This window comes from Schistocerca serialis, chromosome 5, assembly GCF_023864345.2.
Source record: "Schistocerca serialis cubense isolate TAMUIC-IGC-003099 chromosome 5, iqSchSeri2.2, whole genome shotgun sequence".
In the NCBI taxonomy this organism is placed as follows: Eukaryota; Metazoa; Arthropoda; class Insecta; order Orthoptera; family Acrididae; genus Schistocerca; species Schistocerca serialis.
The window spans coordinates 76,079,365-76,095,320 of NC_064642.1; the positions used below are offsets into that span (position 1 = coordinate 76,079,365).

Genomic DNA, 15,956 nt, shown 5'->3' on the forward strand with positions numbered 1-15,956 from the left:
TTGCCATCTGAGCTCTTGATATTCGTACAAGTGGTTCTCTTCTCTCCAAAGGTCTCTTTAATTTTCCTGTTGGCAGTATCTATCTTACCCCTAGTGAGACAAGCCTCTACATCCTTACATTTACCGTCTAGCCATCCCTGCTTAGCCATTTTGCACTTCGTGTCGATCCCATTTCCGAGACGTTTGTATTCCTTTTTGCCTGCTTCATTTACTGCATTTTTATGTTTTCTCCTTTCATCAATTAAATTCAATATTTCTTCTGTTACCCAAGGATTTCTATTAGCCCTCGTCTTTTTACCTACTTGATAGTCTGTTGCTTTCACTATTTCATCCCTCAGAGCTACCCATTCTTCTTCTACTGTATTTCTTTCCCCCATTCCTGTCAATTGTTCTCTTATGCTCTCCCTGAAACTCTCTACAACCTCTCGTTCTTTCAGTTTATCCAGGTCCCATATCCTTAAATTCCCACCTTTTTGCAGTTTCTTCAGTTTCAATCTGCAGTTCATAACCAAGAGATTGTGGTCAGAATCCATATCTGCCTCTGGAAATGTCTTACAATTTAAAAACTGGTTCCTAAATCTCTGTCTTACCATTATATAATCTATCTGATACCTTTTAGTATCTCCAGGATTCTTCCAGGTATACAACCTTCTTTTATGATTCTTGAACCAAGTGTTAGCAATGATTAAGTTATGCTCTGTGCAAAATTCTACAAGGCGGCTTCCTCTTTCATTTATTCCCTCCAATCCATATTCACCTACTATGTTTCCTTCTCTCCCTTTTCCTACTGACGAATTCCAGTCACCCATAACTATTAAATTTTCGTCTCCCTTCACTACCTGAATAATTTCTTTTATCTCGTCATACATTTCATCAATTTCTTCATCATCTGCAGAGCTAGTTGGCATATAAACTTGTACTACTGTAGTAGGCATGGGCTTTGTGTCTATCTTGGCCACAATAATGCGTTCACAATGCTGTTTGTAGTAGCTATCCCGCACTCCTATTTTTTTATTCATTATTAAACCTACTCCTTCATTACCTCTATTTGATTTTGTACTTATAACCCTGTAATCACCTGACCAAATGTCTTGTTCCTCCTGCCACCGAACTTCACTAATTCCCATTATATCCAACTGTAACCTATCCATTTCCCTTTTTAAATTTTCTAACCTACCTGCCCGATTAAGGGATCTGCCATTCCACGCTCCGATCCGTAGAACGCCAGTTTTCTTTCTCCTGATAACGACGTCCTCTTGGGTAGTCCCCGCCCGGAGATCCGAATGGGGGACTATTTTACCCAAGAGGACGCCATCATTATTTAATCATACAGTAAAGCTGCATGTCCTCGGGAAAAATTACGGCTGTAGTTTCCCCTTGCTTTCAGCCGTTCGCAGTACCAGCACAGCAAGGCCGTTTTGGTTAATGTTACAAGGCCAGATCAGTCAATCATCCAGACTGTTGCCCCTGCAACTACTGAAAAGGCTGCTGCCCCTCTTCAGGAACCACATGTTTGTTTGGCCTCTCAACAGATACCCCTCCGTTGTGGTTGCACCTACGGTACGGCCATCTGTATCGCTGAGGCACGCAAGCCTCCCCACCAACGGCAAGGTCCATGGTTCATGGGGGGTCTGCCTCACATATGCTGATTTAAAACAGTGTGCGTTGTGATGCTGGTACAAGCAATAATCGTCCCAGAACTATTCGTCTACTGTACGCAGTTGGCCTCCTCAGTGTAATAAAACGATTTCATATCCTTGTGCAGGTATCGTTTTCTTAAGCGTAAGCGACCATGCCTCAACCACGTGAACCACCCCCATAACGTAACACCGCCTCCTCCGTACTTCTCTGTGGGCACTACACAAGATGGCAGGTATCGTTCTCCAGCCATTCGCCAAACCCAAACCCTGTCATCACATTGCCACAGGATATAACATCCAGATCAGTCGTTTCCAGTCATCCGGTGTCCAGTGGCGTCTCTCTTTACACGTTCTCAATCGTCGCTTATCACTGACTACGGAAATGTGTGGCTTATGAGGAGTTGCTCGACTACTGAACTCCGTTCTTTTTAACTTCCTACGCACAGCCAGTGTGCTAGCTGGAGTGGGGCTAGCACTTTGGAGCTCAAGAGCAACTCCTTCTATTTATTCCAAGCGGTATTTTACACCTTCCTTCGCAATGCTCGTCGGTACCTGCCCGTCAGTATATGAGGTCTCCCTGATCTCACTTGAGCTGTGATTGTGCCTTCGCGTTTCCACTTCGTAATCGCAGGTACCTACAGTCTCTCAAGCAGCTTCAGAAGCATTGAAATGTCTCTAATGGGTTTGTAACTCAGGTGACATCCGTTGGCCAGTCAACGTTCGAAGTCACTGAGCTCTCCTGATAGATCCATTCTGCTGTTATTGCTTCTTTACTCACACCACAATACTCCCCACATTCTTTTATGCTACCGGGTCTGACATCTAGTGGTCAGTTCCGCGTTACACAAGCAGCCACGGCTCAGTCAGCCGGAGAAAATTACGCACAATAAATGTTGAAATACACGAGAAATGAAGTGAGTGAGAAAGAGAAATGATGCCACGGCGGCAATAAAACATTTGGCGCACCTTAGCGGTATCTTCGTAATATCTATTGAGAAAATGCCAGCCAGACATTATAAAGCGGCAGTATGGCCGTGAGCTGTTCGATGGTGTGTTAAGTTGATTGCGGTAGACGAGCAGCGAATGCTTTAACGATTTGCTCTTTGAAAACCGGTTGCTTTGCGTCGTTTCATCACTCGGCTATACTGCTTCGACATGGCGCCTTCACTGCCGTTCCATGTCCCCCGTATGCTTCAGTATCCACTGTGGAAACGCGTGTCGACTTCCACGCAGAGGTTCAAGAAGTGGGGAAGCCAGGGCCACTGCTCACTTCGGGTGCTATTTAAAACATGAGCTCCCAAAGAAAACAGTCGATAGACCAAAGTGGCACTACTTTTAAGGCCAACCTAATCGCGTCTTTTGCAGTTATGGAAGGACCACTCTCGGAGGCCATCTTCACCTTGCAATTGTATCGTTGCAGGATAAAGCGTTCAAGTTTTTACAAATTTTGTTTTTAACGGAAGTTGCCATCTTAGCAATAATAGTAACTTTTTAATTCGACTACGTACTACCTCAAAGGAATCCGAAAGATATGCCTGTTCCTATCATCTTTATCATCTCCCGGGCGACCTCGCATCACTTGTACAATTGACATGCAAGTTTTCCCGTTCCTCACTTACGGAGGTTTTTGAAGTAATTTTTAGCTTCAAGTTCTTAATCTGTAATGTGTTATTGCCATTATGTGGCTTCTGATTTCTGACTTTTTATTCGTCCTACTCTCGCGTCCGTCAGCCGCCGTAATTTAATTTATTATTTACTACAGAAATTGATTGGTAATGGTGATGGTGTGGGCCCTAATCAAAATGGTATTTCATTCAATTTTGACTTACCATTAAATGCTTTTGTGAAGTTCTCTTTTCTAGCAATATTGATCTTCAGTGGAAATTATTTGTTGCGTTAATGAACGTTAGACTCGCTGAATCTTAAAACATGAGCATATAAGTTGAACAATGGAATAAACTTTTCATATTTATTTCCTCAGCTAGTCAGTTCACTTTAAAGCAAAAAAAACTTTAGTTGTTAATTACAATTGCGGCCCACACACGCGCGAGAGTATTTTTTCTTACCTCCGTTAACCATTGCATTGTAGTCGGAGTCTTGGCTCTGGTTCCTGGCTGTTGTATTGAGAATAAGAATCTTAAGCTACGTATTTTCTGCAACGTCGGGCGGCTGTGGAGGAAAATGTATATTATGTTAATAGCGGGCGAGTTTTCCGCTTCCGCTAATTTTTATAAGTTAATATCGCCAGGAAATGGTGTCGTTGGCTGCATCGGCCGCTGCGATTGTTGCACTGTAAATTACTCGAATGCAGGTTAATTCAAGGAAGGCGGACATGAAATCGGGATCACCTCTTAAAAATTGAAAGGGAACAATAATATTAAATCAATATATTATGTGCTTAATTAGTACAAATATGCTTACATTTGCCAGCACTCGCAAGATGTCCGTCAACACGCAATCAAGACAAGAGAAGAAGTGAAGACGACTAAAAAATTAACAAAAGAGCGTATCTTGTCGTCTCTTTAGATCATTTTGTTATATGTCTTTGCCCTCGAAACTTACATAGAGAAATTATTATAATACGGAAACATGAGAGAAATGTTCTCCTGAGCGGCTAGTGTCCAGTTATTGTTCAGTTTTTAAATGCCTCTTCTTTATAAATACTGTGGTTTTATTTTTATTTTTTATGTGTGTGTGGGGGGGGGGGGACGGTATACTACGTTTTATTCAGCTGTGTAACGTAAGCGTTGTGAGTTGGTTACGATGGTATCGTGTGATGTTTCAGTTCCTGCAAGGCATGGAGGGCTTCATGCTGGTGGTGACGGGCGCGGGCAAGATCGTCTTCGTCACGCACACCGTCGAGAAGCTGCTGGGCCACACCCAGGTAGGGCAACTCAGCATCAGCCAGCTTTGCCGCTGCTCCTTTCCATGCTTCGCGCGCGCACACGACCTAGCTCCTCTCATGTACAGCCATAAATTGCTATTAAATGTGTCGGCGTTCTAGAACGTGGAGTGCCTTCTCTGATGAAGCAGTCGGAAGATATGAAATAGTAAGGGAAATCTAATTTACTGAAGATATCGAGGAATAGTGGAATACTCCTGGAATCCTGACAGACTCCGGAGGGAGTGCAACTGTTCTGAAACATTTCGTTGAAAATCATTATGTGGTTCTGCTTCGGAAACCATCGGTTGTTGAGTTGCGTAATGGAAGGTGAAGAAGGCATTGAATTATTGTAAGAAACGGGTTGTAATATGGATCCGCAGCTTATAAGAATTGCTTAAAGCGTGTCATTTACCATACGAGGTGTAGGGGAAAAACACTTCTACAGCCATAATGCTATTCGAGTTTATGGGGAATGTGAAGTGGGCCGAGGAAGGAGGCGTGCTAGATTAGTCTGTGCAGTTGTGCAGGGCCACTGCTCGTGTGGGGCAGTGGTTAGCGCTGCTGCCTAAGGAGCAAGAGACCCGGCTTCGAAACCTGGCCTTGGTACAAATTTTCATTGATCGCTTCAGTCTGCATATATACATCATAGATGTTTGAGACTTGAAAAGGTTTCTCGAACCGTAAAGTTTCAATTCAATTTCTGTAATGTTTGTTGCTCGACTCTCGCTAACTCATATCTGGAATCTTCGTTATTGCCCGTGGATCTTACGCTGAAACTCTATTCCCCTGTAGCTTGATTTTGAGGGACACTGACTGTAGTATACCATAGCGTGCTCGTGAGATTTTGTCACGTAGCTGTGATTTCGTAGTTCGCATAAAATCGGAGGGGAGTTTTATTTCCGTAATACGGATCCGTATCACAACACGCATGCTTTGAACATCGAGTTCAGTATTCAGGCATCTGTTGTGCTCTACTAATTTCGGTGTAGAGTAATACTTTACTGACCTATGCAGCTCTTCAAAATCAACAATGACCGTAGTGTGAAGAGCGACCGGTTTGAAATGTGATGCATCTTTGCTTTCTAAGTCTACTGTATTTCATCCAGTGTTCCACCGGAGATTTCTCACATACAAGGTTTCCCTGTAGGAATGATCATTATTCAGGGGTATGACAGGAACGCTCATTTTAAGCAGAAAACTTCATGTGAACACGTGCCGAATGGTTTCCGATACGGACCCCATTAATATACGTGACGCGAACTGTTTGGTCACATTATGGACTCTCTTGGTCTGCTTACAGGACGTGCAGCGCTAAATGTTATCCGAAGAGCGCACAAATGCATTCAAACTAACGGAGTGATATTCGAACATTTATTGTATACGACAAATGGTTTATGACGTGTACGACAATGCTTACAGGTGAATGTGTTAAAAATACGTAGTTTTCAATTGATACTTTGTAAAACGCATCTTGTAATGATTGCCAACTATTTGTGGATGTGTACGTGTGTAAACCTGACAATGTATCGAATGACGCAGAAAATAAATAACAATGTACGTTAAATGTGTTCTATATCGAAAACCATTCAGAATAGGCCATATATCCATATGAGGATTTTTGCTTCAATGATCGTTCGTGTCATACCCCTGAATTTTGATCATCCGTTCTGGTACACCCTGAATGTACTCTAGGTCATCGCACAATAAATTTTGTTTTATCAAGGTCTTCGCCTTATAACTTACAAATGTGATCATGAAAGTGTAAATCCTAACTAAACTGTGAATAATCACTAAAAAGCGACGTGGCAGCTCAGAAATTTTCATTTGCGGCCATGAAATCAAGTAAACTAAAACTTGCTATCACGTACGACGAAAATTGCTACAGGGAAATTTGAAATTTCAGCTTGGAAAAACCTGATGGAACAAAGTCACCACTTTGCAATATTAATTTGACGTCATTCCCACCATCGTGTGTTGTATCCAGTGATTTACGTTAGTTGTCATGTGCTTTACCACGCCTGAAAAAAAGGTACAAACAAAATAAAAATACGACTGCAGTTTTTGAACTTTAGCATAGAATTTGTTCTGCGTATTTATGTCACTGATGAAGATTGCCTACAACGTGCAGCGGCAGCCAGAATGTCTTTGCAAGAGTCGAATGTGTGTTACTCCATCTGTACACGGAAAAAAGTTTGAAGGAAACGAAGGATAAATTTGGAAGAGAATTAAAGTCCAGGAGGACGAAATGACAACTTTAAGGCTCGCCGGTCACACGTTAATCCTGTCAGAGACGTGAAAGCAACTTTGAATATCAATAGAACGGAGTGGGTAGTCTTGAGAAGAGGTTATAAAATTAACATCGAAGAAAACGTGCTGCACTCGAATTGATTTGCTGAGGGAGCAAATCTAGGTAGAGAAGACGAAAGTGGTAGACGAACTTCCTTATTTGGACAGCGGAAAAAACCCTGACTTTGCTAGAAGCGAAAAGGTTATACACTTTGTGATCAAAAGTATCCGGACACCTGGCTGAAAATGACTTACAAGTCCGTAGTGCCCTCCATCGGTAATGCTGGAATTCAATATGGTGTTTTCCCACCCCTAGCCTTGATGACAGCTTCCAATATCGCAGGCATACGTTCAATCAAGTGCTGGAGGGTTTCTTGGGGAATGGCAGCTCATTCTGAACGGGGTGCTGCACTGAGGAGAGGTATCGATGTCGGTCGGTGAGGCCTGTCACGAAGTTTGCTTTCCAAAACATCCGAGAGGTGTTCTACAGGATTCAGTTCAGGACTCTGTGCAGGCCAGTCCGTTACAGGGATGTTATTGTCGTGTAACCACTCCACAACAGGCCGTGCATTATGAACGGTGCTCGATCGTGTTGAAAGATGCAATGGCCATCCTCGAATTGCTCTTCAACAGTGGGAAGCAAGAAGGTGCTTAAAACAGCAATTTAGGCCTGTGCTGTAATAGTGCCACGCAACACAACAATTGATGCAAGCTCCCTCCATGAAAAACACGACCACACCATAACACCATCGCCTCCGAATTTTACTGTTGGCGCTACACACGCTGGCAGATGACGTTCACCGGGCATTCGCCATTTCCACACTCTGCCATCGGATCCCCACATTGTGTACCGTGATTCATCACTCAACACAACGTTTTCCCACTGTTCAACCGTCCAATGTTTGCGCTCCTTACGCTAAGCGAAGTGTCGTTTGGCATTTACGGGCATGATGTGTGGCTTATGAGCAGCCGCTCGACCATGAAATCCAAGTTTTCTCACCTCCCGTCTAACTGTCGTAGTACTTGCAATGGATCCTGAAGCAGTTTTAGATTCCCGTGTGATGGTCTGGATATATGTCTGCCGATTACACATTACGACCCTTCAATTGTCAGCGGTCTCTGTCAGTCAACATACAAGGTCGGCCTGTACGCTTTTGTGCCTTAAGTGTCCCTTCACGTTTCCACTTGACTACCAAATCGGAAAGAGTGGATTTAGGGATGTTTGGAAGTGTGGAAATCTCGCGTACGACACAAGTGACACCCAATCACCTGACCACGGTGGAAGTCCGTGCCGGCCGGAGTGGCCGAGCGGTTCTAGGCGCTACAGTCTGGAACCGCGCGACCGCTACGGTCGCAGGTTCGAATCCTGCATCGGTCATGGATGTGTGTGATGTTCTTAGGTTAGTTAGGTTTAAGTAGTTCTAAGGGACTGATGACCTCAGAAGTTAAGTCCCATAGCGCTCAGAGCCATTTGGAAGTCCGTGAGTTCCGCGGAGCGCCCCATTCTGCTCTCTCACGATGTCTAATGACTACCGAGGTCGCTGATATGGAGTACCTGGCAGTAGGTGACAGCACAATGCAACTAATATGAAAAACGTATGTTTTTGGGGGTGTCCAGATACTTTTGATTACATAGTGTAAATTGTATACTGGCAATAGCAAGAAAAGCTTTCCCCCTGCTTATACAGCCGTATGTGTAAGTGAAATATGCGTTAAACAGTATAGAGAGGATTAGAATAGAACCTTTTGAAATATAATAATACAGGAAAATGCTGATGATTAGCTAAGTGGTTTGAGAAACTAATCAAGTGCTTGGGGAGAAAATAACTGTGTAGCGTAACTTGAGTAAAAGATAAGATTGGCCATAGGATACATCCTGAAGCATCAAGTAATAGTTAATTTGGTGGTGGAGGATAATATGGGGCTTAACGGTTCAGTAGCATTGATTACTGTAAGCTTGTCCAAGTTTATGTCGGTCCTCGTAGAGCGTAGAGATGCATCAAACCGTTCTTCCAACGAATGGCTTCAACAGTATCATTATACTGCTCTTTAGACACACACACACACACACACACACGTTTGCCGTCGCATTGCACTGTTAATGAATTAGTATTTAGGCCTGTGGTGTAATTCACGCTTGTGTCAATGTCGTACCTCTCTGTGATCACACCATAGGAGAGAGTGAAACAGGAAGGTTCAAAAAGTGTAAGCACCCATTGCTGCTTCAGATCAAGTTCAGTTTTCGTCTAAACGGTTTTGAATGGCCGCTAGTGGTTCCACCCTGCACAGCACATTAAAAATTGGCGTCACGTTATACGCCAAAGTGATGAGAACACATTCAATGGAGTTGAGGCACCGTGATGTCCTTAGAGTAGGGTTGAAACGCCCAGTGGCAGTGGGTGGCAGCAGTGGCCAGATTTGCCACGGACGTTGTCGTGTTGCTTTTTGCACTGTGAAATTTCGTTTTCGACCGCGAAGTATGTGCCCTAAGGGAAAGGGTGGTTTCATTGACGCCCTTCGTGCCACCTGCTGGGGCCTTTTCGTGTCCGTTCTGAGCGTCGGTGTGTCTGAAATGTTTTCCCCGACCGCCCGTAAGGAAACCGTGGGATCTCAACGCTGGGTGTCCTGTATCTGACCTCCATCGCATAGAATTCAAAAGAAGGGGATGAAATGTAAGAGAGGGTGTGACGACCTTCGCATCGTGTGACACGTTCACGGTGGCGTTGGGCAGAATTGTGGTGGAATTTGGTACCAGTGTAACACCACCAGCCCTCTTTACACGTGACATGAACTTGTGAGCTTTGGCCTTTTTTTCCCACGTGCCCGACAACTCGCTGTCTGATACGGTCGTCGAGCCAGGGGGTAACGTCGCGCGGCGCCACGCCTTTACACAGTTACAGAGGTAGGCTGTAGGCACCTTTGAGCCAAATTCCAAACTTATTCGTCGCAATCGAAGACAGTTGCGGGGTTTCGAAAAAGTGATCCCTCAATTATGTTGCGCAGTGTACATAGATTTATTTGCCATGTACTGGAATTAATTCAGTTGTTTCTGAGAGAATTAGATTAGGCAACAGAGCAGTGAAAGTAGTATAGAAGTTTTGCCATTTGGTCAACAAAATAACTGATGATGGCTGAAGTAGAGTGGATATAAAATGTAGACTGGCAACGGCAAGAAAAGCGTTTCTGAAGATCAGGAATTTGTGAACATCGAATATAGATTTAAGTGTTGGGGAATCTTGCTTCTAAAATGTGGGGCTACGGAAGAATGCTGAAGGTAAGACGGGGAGATGGTGTAACTAATGAGGAGGTACTACCTAATAGAATTAGGAAGAAAAGAAATTTGTGCCACTACTTGAGTAAAAGAAGGTGCCGATTGATAGGACATGTTCTGTGACATCAAGGGATCGCCTGTTTAGTATTGGTAGGAAATGTGGGGGCGGGGATAGGAGGGTGGTACAAATCGTAGATGGAGACTAAGAGCAGGTTCAGAAGTCTCGCACAGCATGGAGAGCTGCATCAACACCAAACCAGTCTTCGGACTGAAGACCACAACAATGTAAGCTGAAGAAACTGGTAAGATGGAGATAAAAGAAATACGCGAAGGTGTATTTAAGTGGACCGGAATGTTTTTCGTAAAATAAACAACAGCTGTAAAAACTAAACTTCCGACGTATCTGAAACCAAATGCTTGCAGTCAGAGCACGTTACCAGTTATAATTTATTCCAGTGAGACATAGTTAACTGCGAAAAACAGTAGACAACAGAAGGCGCTTCAGAGAGCAATGGAGATATGCTTGTTGGGAATTAACTACAGGAAAACAACCGATTCTGTCAAGAGACAGAGTGTAGTGGAAGACGTAACTACTACATTTATGTGACTGAAATGGACGTGAGCAGGACATGTAACCTAACAATTGGATATATATGGACCAGAGAAATTACTTAGTGGATTCCAAGATATGCGAAAACTCTTAAGGTGACAATGCAAGCTGGCCAAATGACATTAGGCGACACGCGTGTGTATGACGGAAAAGTCTAGAAGATGGCTTAATCCCGCGGTCGATGTCAAGTCACTGGTGGTGCTCACTTTAAAGTGTAACTAGAGAGCAAGAAAGAACAGCAGTCGACCATTTTCTCTCAGACGTATGCAGTTCAACTGCACCAGTTACGGTTGTGCAGTTTCGGGAAAACTTTTTTTGTGTGTAAAGCAAATAGTTGACTACTCGATTTGCGGCCAGCATTCGTCACTGGATAAACTAGAAAGACAATGTGCAAAAAGCTGATGACCTTCAGCCCACAGTGGTGCGCTTGTTACCGGCTTACCAGAGGAATACCACGATTACTTCAGGCTGTTCCCAACCAGACCACGTCTGCGTTTCGTAACTGCTACACGTTCCAGTGTTTCCATAAACAGGCAATTGTCCGTTAATATTGCCGACATTGGAAGCATACAAAGTGACAGCTTATCTTCAGAGCCGTTAATTATAATGGATTTGGTTTGACGCTACCATTTGCAATGTTCAGAAGGGCGAACCTTCCCTGTTAGTTGCTGGAATTCGTCAGTCTGCCGGTTTTGCCTCCCCGTATTTGTTTGATCGTGTTTTTGTTTTCTTTCTTTATTACCTCCGTTTTCTTGCCTTGTTTCTTGCAATTTTTATATTGTTCTGACGAGTGTTTTAACTCTATTTTTCGTAACACCGGTCCTAATTGCAATTTTTTGAATATTTCTCCGTATTTTAGGGCAAATGCCTGTCCTTAAAATCCCCCCCCCCCCATACCTAATTGCAAATCACGATGACAGCCTAAAACAATTAAGCACTCCACCGAGCCGAGATGTAAAACGGTTCCAGATAGTTAGTCTACTGAAAGTGGTACGGTATCGACATAGCACTTCACGCTCTCTCCACTTCCCATTTCCACACTCCGTCATAACGAGAGTTGTTTTGGTTATGTTTAGTCCAAACACTGGTTTTATGCAACCCGCGATGATTGCCGATCTCGTGAAACCCTCTTCATATTTGCTTAACTGCTACAACCTACATCTACATCTACATCTACATCTACATTGATACTCCGCAAGCCACCCAACGGTGTGTGGCGGAGGGCACTTTACGTGCCACTGTCATTACCTCCCTTTCCTGTTCCAGTCGCGTATGGTTCGCGGGAAGAACGACTGTCTGAAAGCCTCCGTGCGCGCTCTAATCTCTCTAATTTTACATTCGTGATCTCCTCGGGAGGTATAAGTAGGGGGAAGCAATATATTCGATACCTCATCCAGAAACGCACCCTCTCGAAACCTGGCGAGCAAGCTACACGGCGATGCAGAGCGCCTCTCTTGCAGAGTCTGCCACTTGAGTTTGCTAAACATCTCCGTAACGCTATCACGGTTACCAAATAACCCTGTGACGAAACGCGCCGCTCTTCTTTGGATCTTCTCTGTCTCCTCCGTCAGACCGATCTGGTACGGATCCCACACTGATGGGCAATACTCAAGTATAGGTCGAACGAGTGTTTTGTAAGCCACCTCCTTTGTTGATGGACTACATTTTCTAAGCACTCTCCCAATGAATCTCAACCTGGTACCCGCCTTACCAACAATTAATTTTATATGATCATTCCACTTCAAATCGTTCCGCACGCATACTCCCAGATATTTTACAGAAGTAACTGCTACCAGTGTTTGTTCCGCTATCATGTAATCATACAATAAAGGATCCTTCTTTCTATGTATTCGCAATACATTACATTTGTCTATGTTAAGGGTCAGTTGCCACTCCCTGCACCAAGTGCTTATCCGCTGCAGATCTTCCTGCATTTCGCTACAATTTTCTAATGCTGCAACTTCTCTGTATACTACAGCATCATCCGCGAAAAGCCGCATGGAACTTCCGACACTATCTATTAAGTCATTTATATATATTGTGAAAAGCAATGGTCCCATAACACTCCCCTGTGGCACGCCAGAGGTTACTTTAACGTCTGTAGACGTCTCTCCATTGATAACAACATGCTGTGTTCTGTTTGCTAAAAACTCTTCAATCCAGCCACACAGCTGGTCTGATATTCCGTAGGCTCTTACTTTGTTTATCAGGCGACAGTGCGGAACTGTATCGAACGCCTTCCGGAAGTCAAGAAAAATAGCATCTAATATTTTCTGGGTCTCATGAACAAATAAGGCGAGTTGGGTCTCACACGATCGCTGTTTCCGGAATCCATGTTGATTCCTACATAGTAGATTCTGGGTTTCCAGAAATGACATGATACGCGAGCAAAAAACATGTTCTAAAATTCTACAAGAGATCGACGTAAGAGATATAGGTCTATAGTTTTGCGCATCTGCTCGACGACCCTTCTTGAAGACTGGGACTATCTGTGCTCTTTTCCAATCATTTGGTACCCTCCGTTCCTCTAGAGACTTGCGGTACACGGCTGTTAGAAGGGGGGCAAGTTCTTTCGCGTACTCTGTGTAGAATCGAATTGGTATCCCGTCAGGTCCAGTGGACTTTCCTCTATTGAGTGATTCCAGTTGCTTTTCTATTCCTTGGACACTTATTTCGATGTCAGCCATTTTTTCGTTTGTGCGAGGATTTAGAGAAGGAACTGCAGTGCGGTCTTCCTGTGTGAAACAGTTTTGGAAAAAGGTGTTTAGTATTTCAGCTTTACGCGTGTCATCCTCTGTTTCAATGCCATCATCATCCCGTAGTGTCTGGATATGCTGTTTCGAGCCACTTACTGATTTAACGTAAGACCAGAACTTCCTAGGATTTTCTGTCAAGTCGGTACATAGAAATTCACTTTCGAATTCAATGAACGCTTCACGCATAGCCCTCCTTACGCTAACTTTGACATCGTTTAGCTTCTGTTTGTCTGAGAGGTTTTGGCTGCGTTTAAACTTGGAGTGGAGCTCTCTTTGCTTTCGCAGTAGTTTCCTAACTTTGTTGTTGTACCACGGTGGGTTTTTCCCGTCCCTCACAGTTTTACTCGGCACGTACCTGTCTAAAACGCATTTTACGAGTGCCTTGAACTTTTTCCATAAACACTCAACATTGTCAGTGTCGGAACAGAAATTTTCGTTTTGATCTGTTAGGTAGTCTGAAATCTGCCTTCTATTACTCTTGCTAAACAGGTAAACCTTCCTCCCTTTTTTTTTATATTCCTATTAACTTCCATATTCAGGGATGCTGCAACGGCCTTATGATCACTGATTCCCTGTTCTGTACATACAGAGTCGAAAAGTTTGGGTCTGTTTGTTATCAGTAGGTCCAAGATGTTATCTCCACGAGTCGGTTCTCTGTTTAATTGCTCGAGGTAATTTTCGGATAGTGCACTCAGTATAATGTCACTCGATGCTCTGTCCCTACCACCCGTAAACATCTGAGTGTCCCAGTCTATATCTGGTAAATTGAAATCTCCACCTAAGACTATAACATGCTGAGAAAATTTATGTGAAATGTATTCCAAATTTTCTCTCAGTTGTTCTGCCACTAATGCTGCTGAGTCGGGAGGTCGGTAAAAGGAGCCAATTATTAACCTAGTTCGGTTGTTTAGTGTAACCTCCACCCATAATAATTCACAGGAACTATCCACTTCTACTTCACTACAGGATAAACTACTACTAACAGCGACGAACACTCCACCACCGGTTGCATGCAATCTACCCTTTCTAAACACCGTCTGTACCTTTGTAAAAATTTCGGCGGAATTTATCTCTGGCTTCAGCCAGCTTTCTGTACCTATAACGATTTCAGCTTCGGTGCTTTCTATCAGCGCTTGAAGTTCCGGTACTTTACCAACGCAGCTTCGACAGTTGACAATTACAGTACCGATTGCTGCTTGATCCCCGCATGTCCTGACTTTGCCCCGCACCCGTTGAGGCTGTTGCCCTTTCTGTACTTGCCCAAGGCCATCTAACCTAAAAAACCGCCCAGCCCACGCCACACAACCCCTGCTACCCGTGTAGCCGCATGTTGCGTGTAGTAGACTCCTGACCTATCCAGCGGAACCCGAAACCCCACCACCCTATGGCGCAAGTCGAGGAATCTGCAGCCCACACGGTCGCAGAACCGTCTCAGCCTCTGATTCAGACCCTCCACTCGGCTCTGTACCAAAGATCCGCAGTCAGTCCTGTCGACGATGCTGCAGATGGTGAGCTCTGCTTTCATCCCGCTAGCGAGACTGGCAGTCTTCACCAAATCAGATAGCCGCCGGAAGCCAGAGAGGATTTCCTCCGATCCATAGCGACACACATCATTGGTGCCGACATGAGCGACCACCTGCAGATGGGTGCACCCTGTACCCTTCATGGCATCCGGAAGGACCCTTTCCACATCTGGAATGACTCCCCCCGGTATGCACACGGAGTGCACATTGGTTTTCTTCCCCTCTCTTGCTGCCATTTCCCTAAGGGCTAAGGGGCCCCATTACGCGCCTGACGTTGGAGCTCCCAACTACCAGTAAGCCCACCCTCTGCAACTGCCCGGATCTTGCAGACTGAGGGGCAACCTCTGGAACAGGACAAGCAGCCATGTCAGGCCGAAGATCAGAGCCTGAAACCGGTTCGTCAGACAAACTGGAAAGGCTTTCCGTTCAGCCCTCCGGAATGTCTTTCGCCCCCTGCCACACGTTGAAACGACCTCCCACTCTACCACAGGTGAGGGATCAGCCTCAATGCGGGCAGTATCCCGGGCAACCACAGTCGTAGTCCGATCAGGGGATGCGTGGGACGAGCTGGCCGTCCCCGACAAACCCCCATCCGGACCCCCACAGTGATGCCCATTGGCAACAGCCTCAAGCTGTGTGACCGAAGCCAACACTGCCTGAAGCTGGGAGCGAAGGGATCCCAACTCAGCCTGCATCCGAACACAGCAGTTGCAGTCCCTATCCATGCTAAAAACTGTTTTGCAAAGAACGTCTAAACTAATCTACAGAGAGCGCAAACAAATCGACAAAATTTAAATGGATATTAAAATACAAGATTGCCTAGTAAATGCAGTAATGCTGCTACTTGCGCACTGCTGACACTGCTCGGCGGCGGAAGGAGACTAAGCGAAATTACACTATTCAGGTACAAAAACGCGATGCTACACTCTCAAATACTATACTACGCCCGAAATTTATGAATTAAACAATGCAAGTACCAAAAACAC

General features: G+C 44.5%; 1 protein-coding gene across 5 annotated transcripts in view; it reads left to right on the forward strand.

Moving 5' to 3' along the window:
* The window catches only part of LOC126480743 (uncharacterized), a 1,220,032-nt gene that overhangs the window by 1,045,836 nt on the left and 158,240 nt on the right, over positions 1-15,956 (forward strand). For all 5 annotated transcript variants that reach the window (XM_050104017.1, XM_050104016.1, XM_050104015.1 and 2 more), the window contains one exon: positions 4,426-4,524. In XM_050104017.1, the coding sequence (XP_049959974.1) occupies positions 4,426-4,524 (99 nt within the window). The remainder of the gene's footprint in view (positions 1-4,425; positions 4,525-15,956) is intronic.